Source organism: Choloepus didactylus, chromosome 12 (genome assembly GCF_015220235.1).
Source record: "Choloepus didactylus isolate mChoDid1 chromosome 12, mChoDid1.pri, whole genome shotgun sequence".
NCBI classification, from domain to species: domain Eukaryota; kingdom Metazoa; phylum Chordata; class Mammalia; order Pilosa; family Megalonychidae; genus Choloepus; species Choloepus didactylus.
This window is the reverse complement of record NC_051318.1, coordinates 34,436,731-34,449,777: the sequence shown is the minus strand read 5'-3', so window position 1 is coordinate 34,449,777 and position 13,047 is coordinate 34,436,731. Positions and strand designations below refer to the sequence as shown.

At 35.8% G+C, this 13,047-nt stretch overlaps 1 protein-coding gene across 1 annotated transcript in view; it reads left to right on the top strand.

The window, feature by feature from the left end:
- Positions 1 to 13,047, top strand: part of ITGBL1 (integrin subunit beta like 1) — a 252,793-nt gene that overhangs the window by 116,750 nt on the left and 122,996 nt on the right. Inside the window, exons 3-4 of the mRNA XM_037800214.1 lie at positions 1,817 to 1,963; positions 9,719 to 9,841. Coding sequence (XP_037656142.1) covers positions 1,817 to 1,963; positions 9,719 to 9,841 — 270 coding nt within the window. The remainder of the gene's footprint in view (positions 1 to 1,816; positions 1,964 to 9,718; positions 9,842 to 13,047) is intronic.

Sequence of the window (13,047 nt, the reverse complement as noted above, 5' to 3'; positions counted from 1 at the left end):
TCCCCATTTTAATTTTAAAAATCTGTGATCTTTGACAAACAAAATGTTACTCATTTGTGCTCTATGCATCTTAATTAGAGTGTAAATAGTAGTCTTGTATTCTAGATCCAGAAAATCATTACTACTCTCATTTTTTATCTTCTAAATCATTTGTGGTTTTGTTTGTTTGTTTTTGCTGATGATCTGGAACTTTTATCTCAGATTTACCCATAAGGAATAGCTTATACTCACCTTATAAAAGTGGCAATTTCATGTGGTTCAATCTAATACACTAAGGTTAATAAAGAATCAATGTAATTTCCAAGATACTTAATTTGCTGAGAGAGGCTTAGTGATTTCAAGAATTTGGCTTAATATTTTTATAAACAGACTGGATGGTTGATAGAGAGACCACTTATGCTTGTAAATGAGACCAACTTGACCGAGATGGACAATATTGTGTAGAGTCAGACAGGAATGCAAAAATGATACAATCAATTTGACAGAGTAATATGCACTGAATAAAATGAATTTCAACTAGAGCACATGCAAGGTTTTGTTTGTAAAATATAATAATTTGATAAATGCAACATGAGTAGAAGAAATGAAGAGGAGCTTTTAAAGTGTCAGCGAATCACAGGTTCATGCTCTGCCAAACAGGGTCTTATGGGCAGTCTCCAAGCCACGTAGTTTGACCCACCATCTGACCCCAGTCACGAGGAATTTGACTGCCATATTGAATGACTGTTAGCACCAAATCAATGATTCTATTCCATTGTGGTCTATGAATTTCAGGTATTAATACATAGTGTTATTTTCTTGAGGAATATAAGAGTAATTACACTTCCTGCAACCATTTTAAACTCTGCTCTACTCTCAAGGCCCACTGAAAGGTCAAGGCAGACCAGAAAGTTTGCCTTAGCCACAATTGCACTATTGGTCTCTCCCCTCTAATTTCTATAGGCCACTGACTATATTGACCAATTTAACACAAGGTCCAACAAACATTTCTGGCTGAAGGTGATAACTCCAGCTTCTTTGCGTATTAGCCTTACCTTCAAAAGTTTTAAGTTCCTTGAGGACAAGGGCCAAGTGAAAAGTGCTGTACTTCTGTCAGACTAATATGCAGTCAATGAAAACATAACCAGACTTCATCAGACAGGGTATAATAAAATTATATGATCACACACATGCCAAAAAACAAAACAGTATTGTCTAAAAGCAAAATGTTAACTTGAGAACATGAAAGAGAAATTTCTGTGGAGGTAGACACATATGGCTGTCATCCTTCTGATTCTTGAACCTAATTTCCTCAATAAGAAACAAAATAAAATACATACTTATTTTTAAATGTAATAGTCTACTAATGTGGTATTTAATATATCCATAAAATTTCATTACTTGTTTAATTCAAATGTTTGCAAGACCAATGTTTAGTTTAGTGGAATACCATGTAAGATCCCTTACTCCAGGTTTATGGTTTTATGTTGTGAAAATGGTTAAACAGATTTACTTCTACAGGGCATTTGTCTCTTAAATGCTGAAGTGCTAGGTAGATTTTTTTTAAGTGGTTTATTGGACTTCTGGTTTCTTATCTATACCAATGTCTCTATAAATTAATTTAAATTTTTAGAATGATATATCAAAAAATGATTATTGAAATAAAAGTCTCATACATTATACTGTACATAATGACATTATCTCTCAGCCATTGTAACATACAAGAGTTGAGAATTTATTATAGCTGAGTCTAGAACCAATGTCACCCTTAATAGTTGTAGTTACAATAATGGTTTCCTTTGTACATGAGTTTAACTGATTTTTGTTAAATCCTCAGGCCATGGCAAGTGTGACTGTGGCAAGTGTAAATGTGATGAAGGATGGTCTGGGGAAGCTTGCCAGTACCCAGCCAACTGTGACCTGACAAAGAAAAAAAGTAACCAAATGTGCAAGAATTCTCAAGATATCATCTGCTCTAACGCAGGTAAAAATTCTCTCTTTATATGAAAATCATTAAGAGCAATATTCAAATTTTGTTTTTCATGGAATTGTGTCAGCCTGGAGAAATGTCGAACCTCTGCGGGTACAGTTGTTAGAAATGAAATTCAGATAAATCAATAGAAAAAAATGTCTTCTTCTGAGAGTGGCAAGTCTAATACTCTCCAGCTGCTCCAAATGTCTCCTTCAAGCAGGATATTCGCTGGGAACAACACCCTGGCAAAATTTTATGTAAATTGTGAGACATGATTTTGAATGCTAGATTAAATCTTTCAAAATGGATTTATATAAACTGACTCAATTATTTTCTGTTACAGATCAAGGGTGCTTTGAATTTAAACCTTTCCATCAAACACAGCTAAAGCATTTTAATTTGTTAGAAGTTTCAGTTTCACTGGATGTGAAACTCATTGAAGAATATAGTGACAGCAAGATTTTTATTCGATCAAAATATTTTTATATTTCAAAGAAGTCATTTAAAAATATTTCTTAGAAATGTACAGAAAAGCTATTAAGATTGATTACCAAAATCATAAAGAAAACAGCAACTGAGGTTTTTTGTTTCAATGATAGTTAGCCAGTGTTACTACAATAAATCATTTCTTAACATATGGGTACATTGGGTCTCAAAATCAGTTTTTCTCAATGCTGGTTGAACACAAGACTCCCAAGGGGAGATTAATAAAATGTGAATGCTCATGCACCACATCAGAGGTTCTGATTCAATTGTTTTGGGGATGTGACCTGGAATTTAGTGTGTTTTTAAAGCTCTCTGGGTGACGCTAATGTTGAGCCACAGTTGTGAGCCATTACTCTAAATGTTGAAGGTGAGGATTTGACTATATCAATGAATATATTGCCTCCTGATTGTTGCATTATTGGTAAGGTCCTCTGCAATCATAGCTAGGACCTTTCCACAGCATCTTTGATTGCGACGAATTGTTCAGTACAGATGGAGCCCAGTAAGAACCATTCTCAAACCTAGTTGTGAGTGGATCAGTAAAGGACCATGACAAATTGTCTTAATCAGCAGTCAGGTTACTTTCCATTTCAGTGACATTTTCCTTGATTTTCTCTAGTGCTTTGGTCTTTTCTTTCCTCTCCCTGGAATTTCTCCACCTATGATTCCTATCACTCACCCTGGCAAACACACACACATACACACACACACATGCACACATACACCATCTAGCTCTTCCATCTTGAAATTTTCATTCTTTTCAAACTTCTTTCAGTAATAAGACTTGAGTTCTGTTTTGTTTATTTCTTTGTTTCCTGTTTTAGGGGGATTGGTTGATAGGTTGATTTGCAAATCAATACAGGTATTTTTTAAAAGAATGATAAATTATAACCAAAAAAGGGTTTAGTCTAGGAATCCAAACGTTTCAACATTAAGGGATTTAAACATGCAATTCATCATGTTAACGTGCTTTAAAGGAGAAATTTTACTGAATTATTTCAATAGATGATTAAAATTTGATGAAATATAAAACCCATTTCTAAGATATCTATACTTCTAGATTTTGTTTAACACTGATACTTTTATGGACTCTACCATCTGTATTCCAGTCTTTTCAATTGATCCAATAATATCCTTTAAAGCGTTTTCTTTTTTCTCTGTAAATGATCCAGTCTGGGGCCAGTGCTATGTTTACTTGTCTTGTCTCTTTAGCCTCCTTTAATTTGGACCAGTTCCATAGACTTTGTCTTTGTAATATTGACACTTCTGAGAAAATAGTCCCTAAACTTTTTTTAATTATAGTATTCCTCATTTTTGGGTTTGTCTGATATCTCCTCATGATTAGATTCATTTTATACATTTTTAGCTGAAATACTAGATAGATGATGCTGTAACCATCTGTTTTTCATTGGTAAAGTTCATTTTAATCACATGGTTCTTTTTCTCAATACTATAATTACTGATTTTACCCTTTTCACAAATGAGCAGTCTGTAAGGTAACACTTTAAAACCATATGTATATCCTGTTCCTCATCAAAATGTCCTGTAGATTTACCATCAATTGATGATGGTCGCCAGATAGAGTGTTTAAAATGATGATTGGAAAAGGATGATTTCCAAACCCCAACATTCCTTCCATACATACTTATCGGTTGGCACTCGACATTTTACCAAAAGCAAGAGTCCTCTCTCATATCCCATTTATTTAAATTTCATTTGTTTAGAGATTTATTGTCAGAATGGAATCACAGTTTCATTTCTTTGATGGTCTATTCTTCCTTATTGTACTTAATTATTCTGGTGCTCAGATTGTCCCAGATGTAGCCAATGGAGCCCCTTCAATTGGGCTTCTATGTTTTTGTGACATGTGTCCATCAGTTTTTTTGGGCAATTCTTTACTTTCAGACATAACAAGATATTCTAGGGTCATATTGTTCCTGACGTTTCCCAATTTTGGAATCAGCCATTTCTCCAAAGAGCTCTGGTTCTTCTTGTGAAGAATGATAGAATAAAAATTGTGATTCTTAGTGATACTTCCCCCCCCGCCCCTCGCCAGGTTGTATTTGCTTCTTAGCTCTTTTTGTGAACAGGCTAGCAAATATGTCCATGCATATATATTGTGTACATGGATATTCATACATGTACATGTATGCACATACACACACATGTATATATGCTTATATATGCCCATGCTTATACTTGCATATTCTTAGAAATCATGAATTCACACCAATACATACAATTCTAGTTCATCCTCACAGGGTTTTTCCTTGCTTTGCTCATTCTATATTTGTATATACCACTTTTCATAGTGAGAACCCAGGCTTCAACAACACACCCATATTTACTCATTTGCTCAATCCTTTATTTCATCTAAAATTGTTTATAGAATTTCTCCATACACCAGTTCAGGATTTGTTGATAATCTCCCCTTACCTTCACATCACTTCAATCATGTCCAAGATTGGGGTATATAGTCAAATATAGTATTCATAAATCCCTTGAATGTCTTTTTCCCCTTTTAGTGTGTTTTAGTTTCTTGGTTGGTCAAACAAATACCATGCAATGTGTTGGTTTCAGCAATGGGAATGTATTAGCTCACAGTTTTGAGACTGGAAAAAGTCCAAATTAAGGCATCATAAAGGTGATATTTTCTTTACGGAGACTGGTGTTCTGGCTCTGGTGCCAGCACCCCTTGGTCTTCAGCATCTTTGTCACTGATAACATACATGGCAGCCTTTCCTGGCCTCTCAGTTCTCTTCTGAGCCCTGTTGAATTTCACCTTCTTGCTTTCTGTGGCTTTCTTTCTCTGTGTCTGTCTGAATTTCCTTTCACTTATAAAGGACTCCAGTAATAGGATTAAAACTCATCCTGATTGAGATGGGCCACAAATATCTTAACGAGGGTAACTTCATCAAAAGGTCCTATTTACAATGGGTTCACACCCACAGGAATGGATTAAGTTAAAGAACATGTTTTTCATGGTTACATACAGCAACAAATCACCACATAGTGGTACTCGTCTCAAATACAGTTGAGCTTCTTTGTTTCAGATTGCTTTCAGGTTTAGGGTCTTTTTTTTTTCCTTCTTCCAATTCTCACTTAATTTTATTTATAGTATGTAGAATATTAACATGCTTTTGAAAGTTAGAACTATGCAAAAAATACTCAGAGAATTAATACTCTCTTCCTTGGACCTTCTGTCCTACTTCCCCTGACACTATTCAGGTAAACAACTTTACTGCTTTTTGCTTTATCTATGTATATATTTCCTTTTGTAAACATAATTAGATATATGCATAATTTACTATTTTTTATTTTTTTCCTTCACAAAAGGCAGCATGCCATATTTACTATTTTTAATTCTGCTTTTGTTCCTCAACAATATTTCCTGGAATTCACCCCATAAAAGTTCCTAGAAATTTCATCATTATTTTTTTTTTTTTTTGGATGCCTATTTGTCAGTTGTGTACATGTAACATAGCTTATTCACTTATTGCCTATGCTTAGACATTTAGGCAATTTCCAAAATTTTTAAATTAAAAATAACGATGCCATGAATGGACTGGTGTATAGATATTTTCATATTGTTGGTGGTATGTATCTTCAGGGTAAAATTACTAGAAGTGAGATTGATGGGCCAAAAGGTCAATTCATACTGTGTTACATTTAATACTTTCTTGCTCTTTTATTCTCTCCTCAATATTTAAACCTTTCAATTTTACTTTGACAATATATTTCTCATGTGTTTTCCTTTTAAATTCTACTAACCTAGTTCAAGCCCACCCCCCAATATCACATTAGCCCATGAGTTCTCTCTACTAACCTTTCTCATTTTTATCACCACATGACCTGCTGGAAGCAGCTTGGAGCAGAAGGGGATGAGGAGGTAAATGGGTTGGGGCATAAGACTGAAGAGCAGGAGGACATGGAACTGGGGACGATAGGATTCCAGAAGTTGGCCCTGTAGGGGACCCAGGAAGGCAATGCACATTGTGCAGAGCAAAGTGAGACTCAGTCACCACTGTGCAGGGGTGTGGGCTGGTGTTCAAGACAGGGAAATCATCCTAGAGAAAGACAGCTATATTAGGCAGTATAAAAGGTCAGAGCTAAAAACATTAGAGGAAAGAAGGAGACCAATCCCAGAATCTGAGTTAACTGGCAACCAAGAGAGAGAAGCACTCTGACTCAGTATGAACACCACACTGGAGTCTGGCACTTTTGCCTGGGCTTCCATATGCCATAGCTGGGAGACTCAGTTGTGAATTCTACTTGATGAGTGAAACAGGAAGTCTCTTAGCTGTTGATAAACTTCCGTCATCAGCCAGGAATGGTTCAGATGTGTGGATGAGAATAAGCCTGCCTACAGTAGATGTTAGTGAGAAGTTGTAGAATTCAGAGACAGAAGCTGTTCCTTCCCATCTTTCCTGAAAACGACTACCACATACCCAGCCTTAGCCACATTACACCCTGCTCCTGGGATTATAATAGGCAGAATCTAAAATCCTTAACCAATATTCTTGAACCCCTATTATCTATCCTCAACTTACTCTTTTTTCCCAATTAAAGCCAACTTCTTCACAGTTCTTCAATTTTCCATCCTTATTCTTTAGCCCAAAATCTTTCTTTGACACCAAAAGCCTTTTCCATATCTCTTCTTGCTGGAATCCTATCCATACATCAAGTGCCAACTAAAGAGTTTACTCCTTCTCTATGCCTTCCCTCTTCCTAGAGATAGAATGAGGTTTCTACTTTCTATATAGCATTTGTCACAAACGCGTTGCAAATGTTTTTGTGTCATCTGGTATTTTATATATACACACACACACACATTTATACACACATAAACACATTTATATATTTAAATTATATCTATCTAAATTATCTATATCTTTTGTAAATTATGCATCTTCTAACCCTTTCTTCTTTTTCCTCCTGGGCTTGTTATTTACTTAATTTTATTTAGTTTATTATCTCCTATAGCATCTAGTAATTTGTCAACAACCATATCCATATGTGGACATGTGGGTAATTAGAAGGGAGAATAAATATATATATAAAATGGAGAAAGTGTGATGATTAGAGAAAAAAATAAAATGAGAATATCACAGATTATAGCGCTAGATTTCAAATAAACTTTTATAAATTAGGATAGTTTTCAGGATAAAAAGTCCAAGATAATGAAGTTTAATGAAAGTAAAATTCATGTGAGTATTTTCATGATAGAAAAATAAATTCATATCCCAAAAATATCACCATTTTTTATGGACAGTGAGAGAGAACAGCAAATTGCAAATGGCCTGGGTAACAGATTAATGCAGAGAATATGAAACCAAGGACATTGTCAGGAGCCATAAATATGAAGTGAGTTTGGAGATGTTATTTGGGAATATGATGGATATATTCAGTATCTTAATAGGAAAAGAGGAAGAACCAAATATATTCTGAAAGTCTACAATGTACTAGATGCAGTCATTTTCAGAAAGATAACTGGGTGATATATTTATCACTTGGTCCTCACCCCAGCTCTGTGAGGTAGATATTATTTGTTGATAAGGAATCTGAGAATTAGAGATGTAAGTTATTAGCTCAAAACTCTATAGCTAGTGAGGATTAAAGCCTGGATTCAACTACAAATTTATCTTAGTTCAAAGTCCATGCTCTTTCCAGCACACCACATACAGAATTGCCAATATCCAGCAACTGAAGTCAAAGCTTGATACCATCTTTGGTTTCTCCCCATCCTTTACACTCCATACCCAATCAGCCATCCAGTACTGTCTATTTTATCTCTGGAAAATATTCTCCAAATGTATTTTCTCTTTCTAAACTGACTGCTGTCACATTGGTTCAGCCTCTATGTTCATTCCTGCAGACAAATGTAATAGCTTCTTAACTCATTTCCCCATCTTCACTTTTGCCTCATTGCAATTCATTGTCCATTTGGCAGCCAAAATACTCCTACAAAAATGCATGTCTGGTCATGTGATTTCCTTGCTAAAACATTTCTGTGATTTCTCATTATTCTTAGGTCAAAGTTGGAAATCTTTAACAGGACCTATAAGGCCTGCGTGAACTGCAGTTTTAATTGCCTTATGTAACCTCATTTCATGTCCCTTTCCATGACACTTTCTATAATCCAACCCTGCTACATTATTTTCTCTTTCACCACAGCCTTTGCTGTGGCCGTCTTACTTCACTTAACTTTTTTTTTCCTCTTTGGCTTTCAGTTCTAAGCTAAAAAAGTAACTTCCTCAGGGACTTACTGTTTGACCTCCAGATCTCAGCTAAATCCCCTTGCTGTATGATTCTGCAACACATTACACTTCTCCATTTGTTTTATCACCTTGGTTTTACTCATATAAAACCCTGAGAGCAGGAGAAAGGCTTATTTGATTCCCTGTTGGATTTCTAGAGTCTAGCGGGTTGTTTGACAAGTGGTAAAGTCTCAATTAATGTATGTTGGTTGCTGTGATGATTGTTTAAAAGTTAAAAAATAAGTGTAAAGAAGAAGTTCTTCAGGTGGAAATTCTATCTTTCAATATTATTTGGATGCTATTTTACTGTCAATGAAATCACTCTAGGAGGCTGTAGTCAAATCCTTGGACTTGCCTAGGTATGTGGCGTGTGGTAGATCAGATGACTCCGGTGCTTTTGTAGCATTTCAGGCTGCCCTGAGCTTCTGATGAGGTCCCGGGAATCTGTGCCTAAGGAAACCTCCACTCTGGTTTCACTCTTCTATGAATACGTGCCCCCGGTTAACATTGGGCATATGAAATTTGCAGGGAGCATCTAAGTTTTTCACTCATGCATTGGCTAGTGAATTAATTCCACGGATGTTTATTATATAAATAATATGCTCCAATATTGTGTAAATCATCAAATAAATACCTTTCAGGAAGGTAAGCAAGTTTGCTGCCCTTGCCAAATGCAGAATTTTCTACCGTAGTTCACTTCAGACCCAAGTGTTATCAGAAGATATTCATTCATGCATTGGATGAATAGACATGTAAAAAGTAGCTCTGCATTTAAGGAGGTCAAATTTACATTCATAAAACTATTCAAGGTAAATAACAATAGCTCTGTGCTATAAAACATAATTATAATAAACTCAAGAAAGAATATACTGTTCTCTAATCATACCCATAGACATACATAATTGGAATATTAAATTTATTGATTTTGAATTATGTACCCTCTTGAAAGAGGTAGGATAAAAATTCATTAATTATAAGTTATCTACATGTAACCAACAATCTTTCCCTTGTTTTAATGATTTAGGTACATGTCACTGTGGCAGGTGTAAGTGTGATAATTCAGATGGAAATGGACTCATTTATGGTAAATTTTGTGAGTGTGATGACAGAGAATGCATAGATGATGAAACAGAAGAAATATGTGGAGGTAGGTATATTAACTCTTCAGACATTCATAAGATGACCTGGTCTTTCACCTGGTCCATTGTGCTTTTATCACTACACAGATTTCTGCACTAGGTTTATTATATTAGTCTGGACCTATGTTTACTTGGAAAACAATTATGAGCAGTGTTAAGGCATTCAGAGGAGACTGGTACTTTTCAAATGCAAAATCAGATTGTCCCCAGAAGAGAATCAGATCATCTCGGTAATGGGCCAACCACACAGCTCTGATGTGGTCCTAGTGGCATTCCATCTTCCCTGCTCAATTTAGCTGCTTAAATTTTATCTCTTTTCTCTTAATCCCTCAATTCCTTGCTCTAATTTCATTCTCTTTCCATTTCTAAACTTTAAACATTTAGCTTGTGCCCAATCTCGTGTCCTATTTCAAACATCCAAGGCCAATAAGGATTGTTAGCCTAGAATTTGTTCCCACACTTAGATACGATTTTTCATCATCTTTTCAGTGTATCACCATTGCTCAACACATTTTTCCATTGCACCAGTTATTGCATGCTTATTAGTGCAAGTGCTGCAACAAGTACTTCACTTTCATTATGTTAAGTCTCACAACATCTCTCTAGGGTAAGAATTAATTTTTATCCACTGGACAAATGTGAAAACTGGGGCTTGAATAAATCAGATAACTCACCCAAGGATCGTTCTACAAGTTACAGATGAAGCTGATGTTTGTCTGACTCAAAAGACTGCTCCTGACCCCTCACCATTCAGAAGAACATCAGCACCCTATAGTTTACAGAGCTCCCCCAAGAGGAGACCCTCTTCACCCAGTGATTTCCTTCTCTGTAAGCCTCTTCCCAGGGTTTCACTGGGGAGGCTTGACAGACACAGAGAAAGGAAATTGGAGAGGGAAGACAATCACTTTAGTAATTGAGGTCAATTCTTCTCCATTACTGATGAACATGTAATGTCACCTTTGTCCTCTTCTCTCCCAAGCAACAATTGCTTATTTCACTTCCTCTTTGACAAAACTCCAGTTCATGGGATCCTGCCCTGCATTGGAATGGGCAATTCCAGAAGAGTATTTTCCCTGGAAAGATTGGGGACAAATGGGATCAGGAGGAACAAGAAAACCCTAGACAAAGCGTCACTAACATAAGACAAGCTTGTCTCTGTTTACATATTTCTATAGGTTTGATTCCTATGGTCACCCAGATACTCTCATTTCAGGCCTGTTTTTTTGTTGTTGTTGTTTTTTCCCCTTTCTCCGTGGTTTTCTTTCTATAGCTCAACACACAAGCAAACAAACAAACAAATGCAAAAGATTCTTCTATTCATTTTCAAGTCAGTGACCTAAGCAAGCTGCTGCTGCCCAGACAACTTTCTTAAAAGGCTCATTCCAAAAATAATTAAAACAATTAGATAAATCCACATCAAAAATTATGTTTGTCCTTTTGATATTTCACTTACAATTATTACAGATAAAAAAAGAGATGGGGAGTGCTTTAGGACCAACACACAACCAAAGCAAAGTCTACTCACATGTGTGAATATAAAAACTTAACTTGAAAGAACATAATAGGAAATGTTTAACTCTCGACCTTTCCACTTGTTATTTGCATTTGTTAGTGGCTTAGGCAATTTCATGGTGCAAAGCACTCAGTAAACATCCTCAGGGGGTGACATTGCCTAGACTGTAGATCTTTATATGTGTCATTAACATGAAACACATGTGTTGAGAGATTATTCTACGGTCCATCAGTGAAGCAACACAAAAGGAGATTGCCTTGTCTATTCATTTACACAAAGCAAAGAATTATGTTTACTGTCTGGAATATGCACTGTCCCAAAGCTTATACTTTATCTCAGTTATCCAGATGTGTCCTGTTACAATATTTTCATTTGAGTTATTTGAATATCTGTTTAATTTTCAATATCTGCATATAAATAGAGCTTTATGTAATTTTTATTTCCTTATTCACCTCTATCTCAATGACTACTTAGTAAAATCCCTTTTCCAATACCATTTCATAAACATATAAGTACTTTGGGTGTGAGGAATATAAACTTATGATCATTTGTTAATATAATCCTTACATATGTAGCACTTTAGGTATAAATTCCCTGAAATTACAGAGGAACTATATTCCACAGTTTAAGCAATTGGTCAAGTATTCCAAAACCTGATTCCTAGGAAGAGCTTTTAGCATATAGCTGTCTTTAGCTTTTTTCAAGTGTAATCCTCAAGGTCCTGAGGCTTGGGGTATGACACTGGAATATAGTTTTGCTCTGTGTGCCTGTAGAAATATCTTTAATATCATAAATAAAATGTATAGATAAAGTATTTCTATTATTGACTAAATCATTTGATAGCCTTTAACATGCTCAAGTGAACAAGTTAAAATTTCAATTTTGTTGTAGAAATGTTCATTATCTATTAAGTTAAGGAGGGTTTTTCTGTGGGTATCCTGATTATGGTTCATTTAGAAAGAAAACGTGGCATCATTTGCCTAGTCCCTAACTCTTTCTCTGTCTCTGTCTCTGGCTCTGTCTGATCTATATCTGCTTGAAGAAAGTCTCATCTGACAGACAAGAACAGCAGAGGAGACCAGAATATTCTATTTTATTCCCTGCTTCCTCTGTGACTTTCACAGGCCCTACTGATACTGTTGCCATTGGCCAGAGTTGCCACAGTGTTTGAAATGAAACCTAGTTTCACGATCAGTTTCCTATGAGTCCTCCCTAAGAGAAGAGAAGGGGAAGAACAAAGATTTAGCCATAGACTACTATGAAACACAAACAATAGAATAAAATCAAAATTCAGTGTGACCTTAGCTTTCACTATATTTTTAAAAACAGGGGCACACATTCATGCTGGGTGGCATAATTACCAATGAGAAAGGGCAGGAGGAGTGAATTTTGAGGTAAATAGAACTATTATCCTTTGGGAATTTGTAGGTTTACTAGACACAGATGCAGGAAGCAATGAAGTGACAATTCATTACAGATTGCTTGGACTGAAACTGAAAGAACATGGTAACAGTTATACAGAGTTACGAGCTGAAAGGTTGTGGTGGGATCTGGAAACAAAATGATCAGGGCCCCTTGACAAACAGAATGGGAACTTGATTGTGAGACCGAAGGTCCACACGGTGACTACCAAGTATTGATACTGGCTGAAAACCTCTTTTGCATGTGGTGGTGGGGGAACAACTTGTGGGACACAGTTGA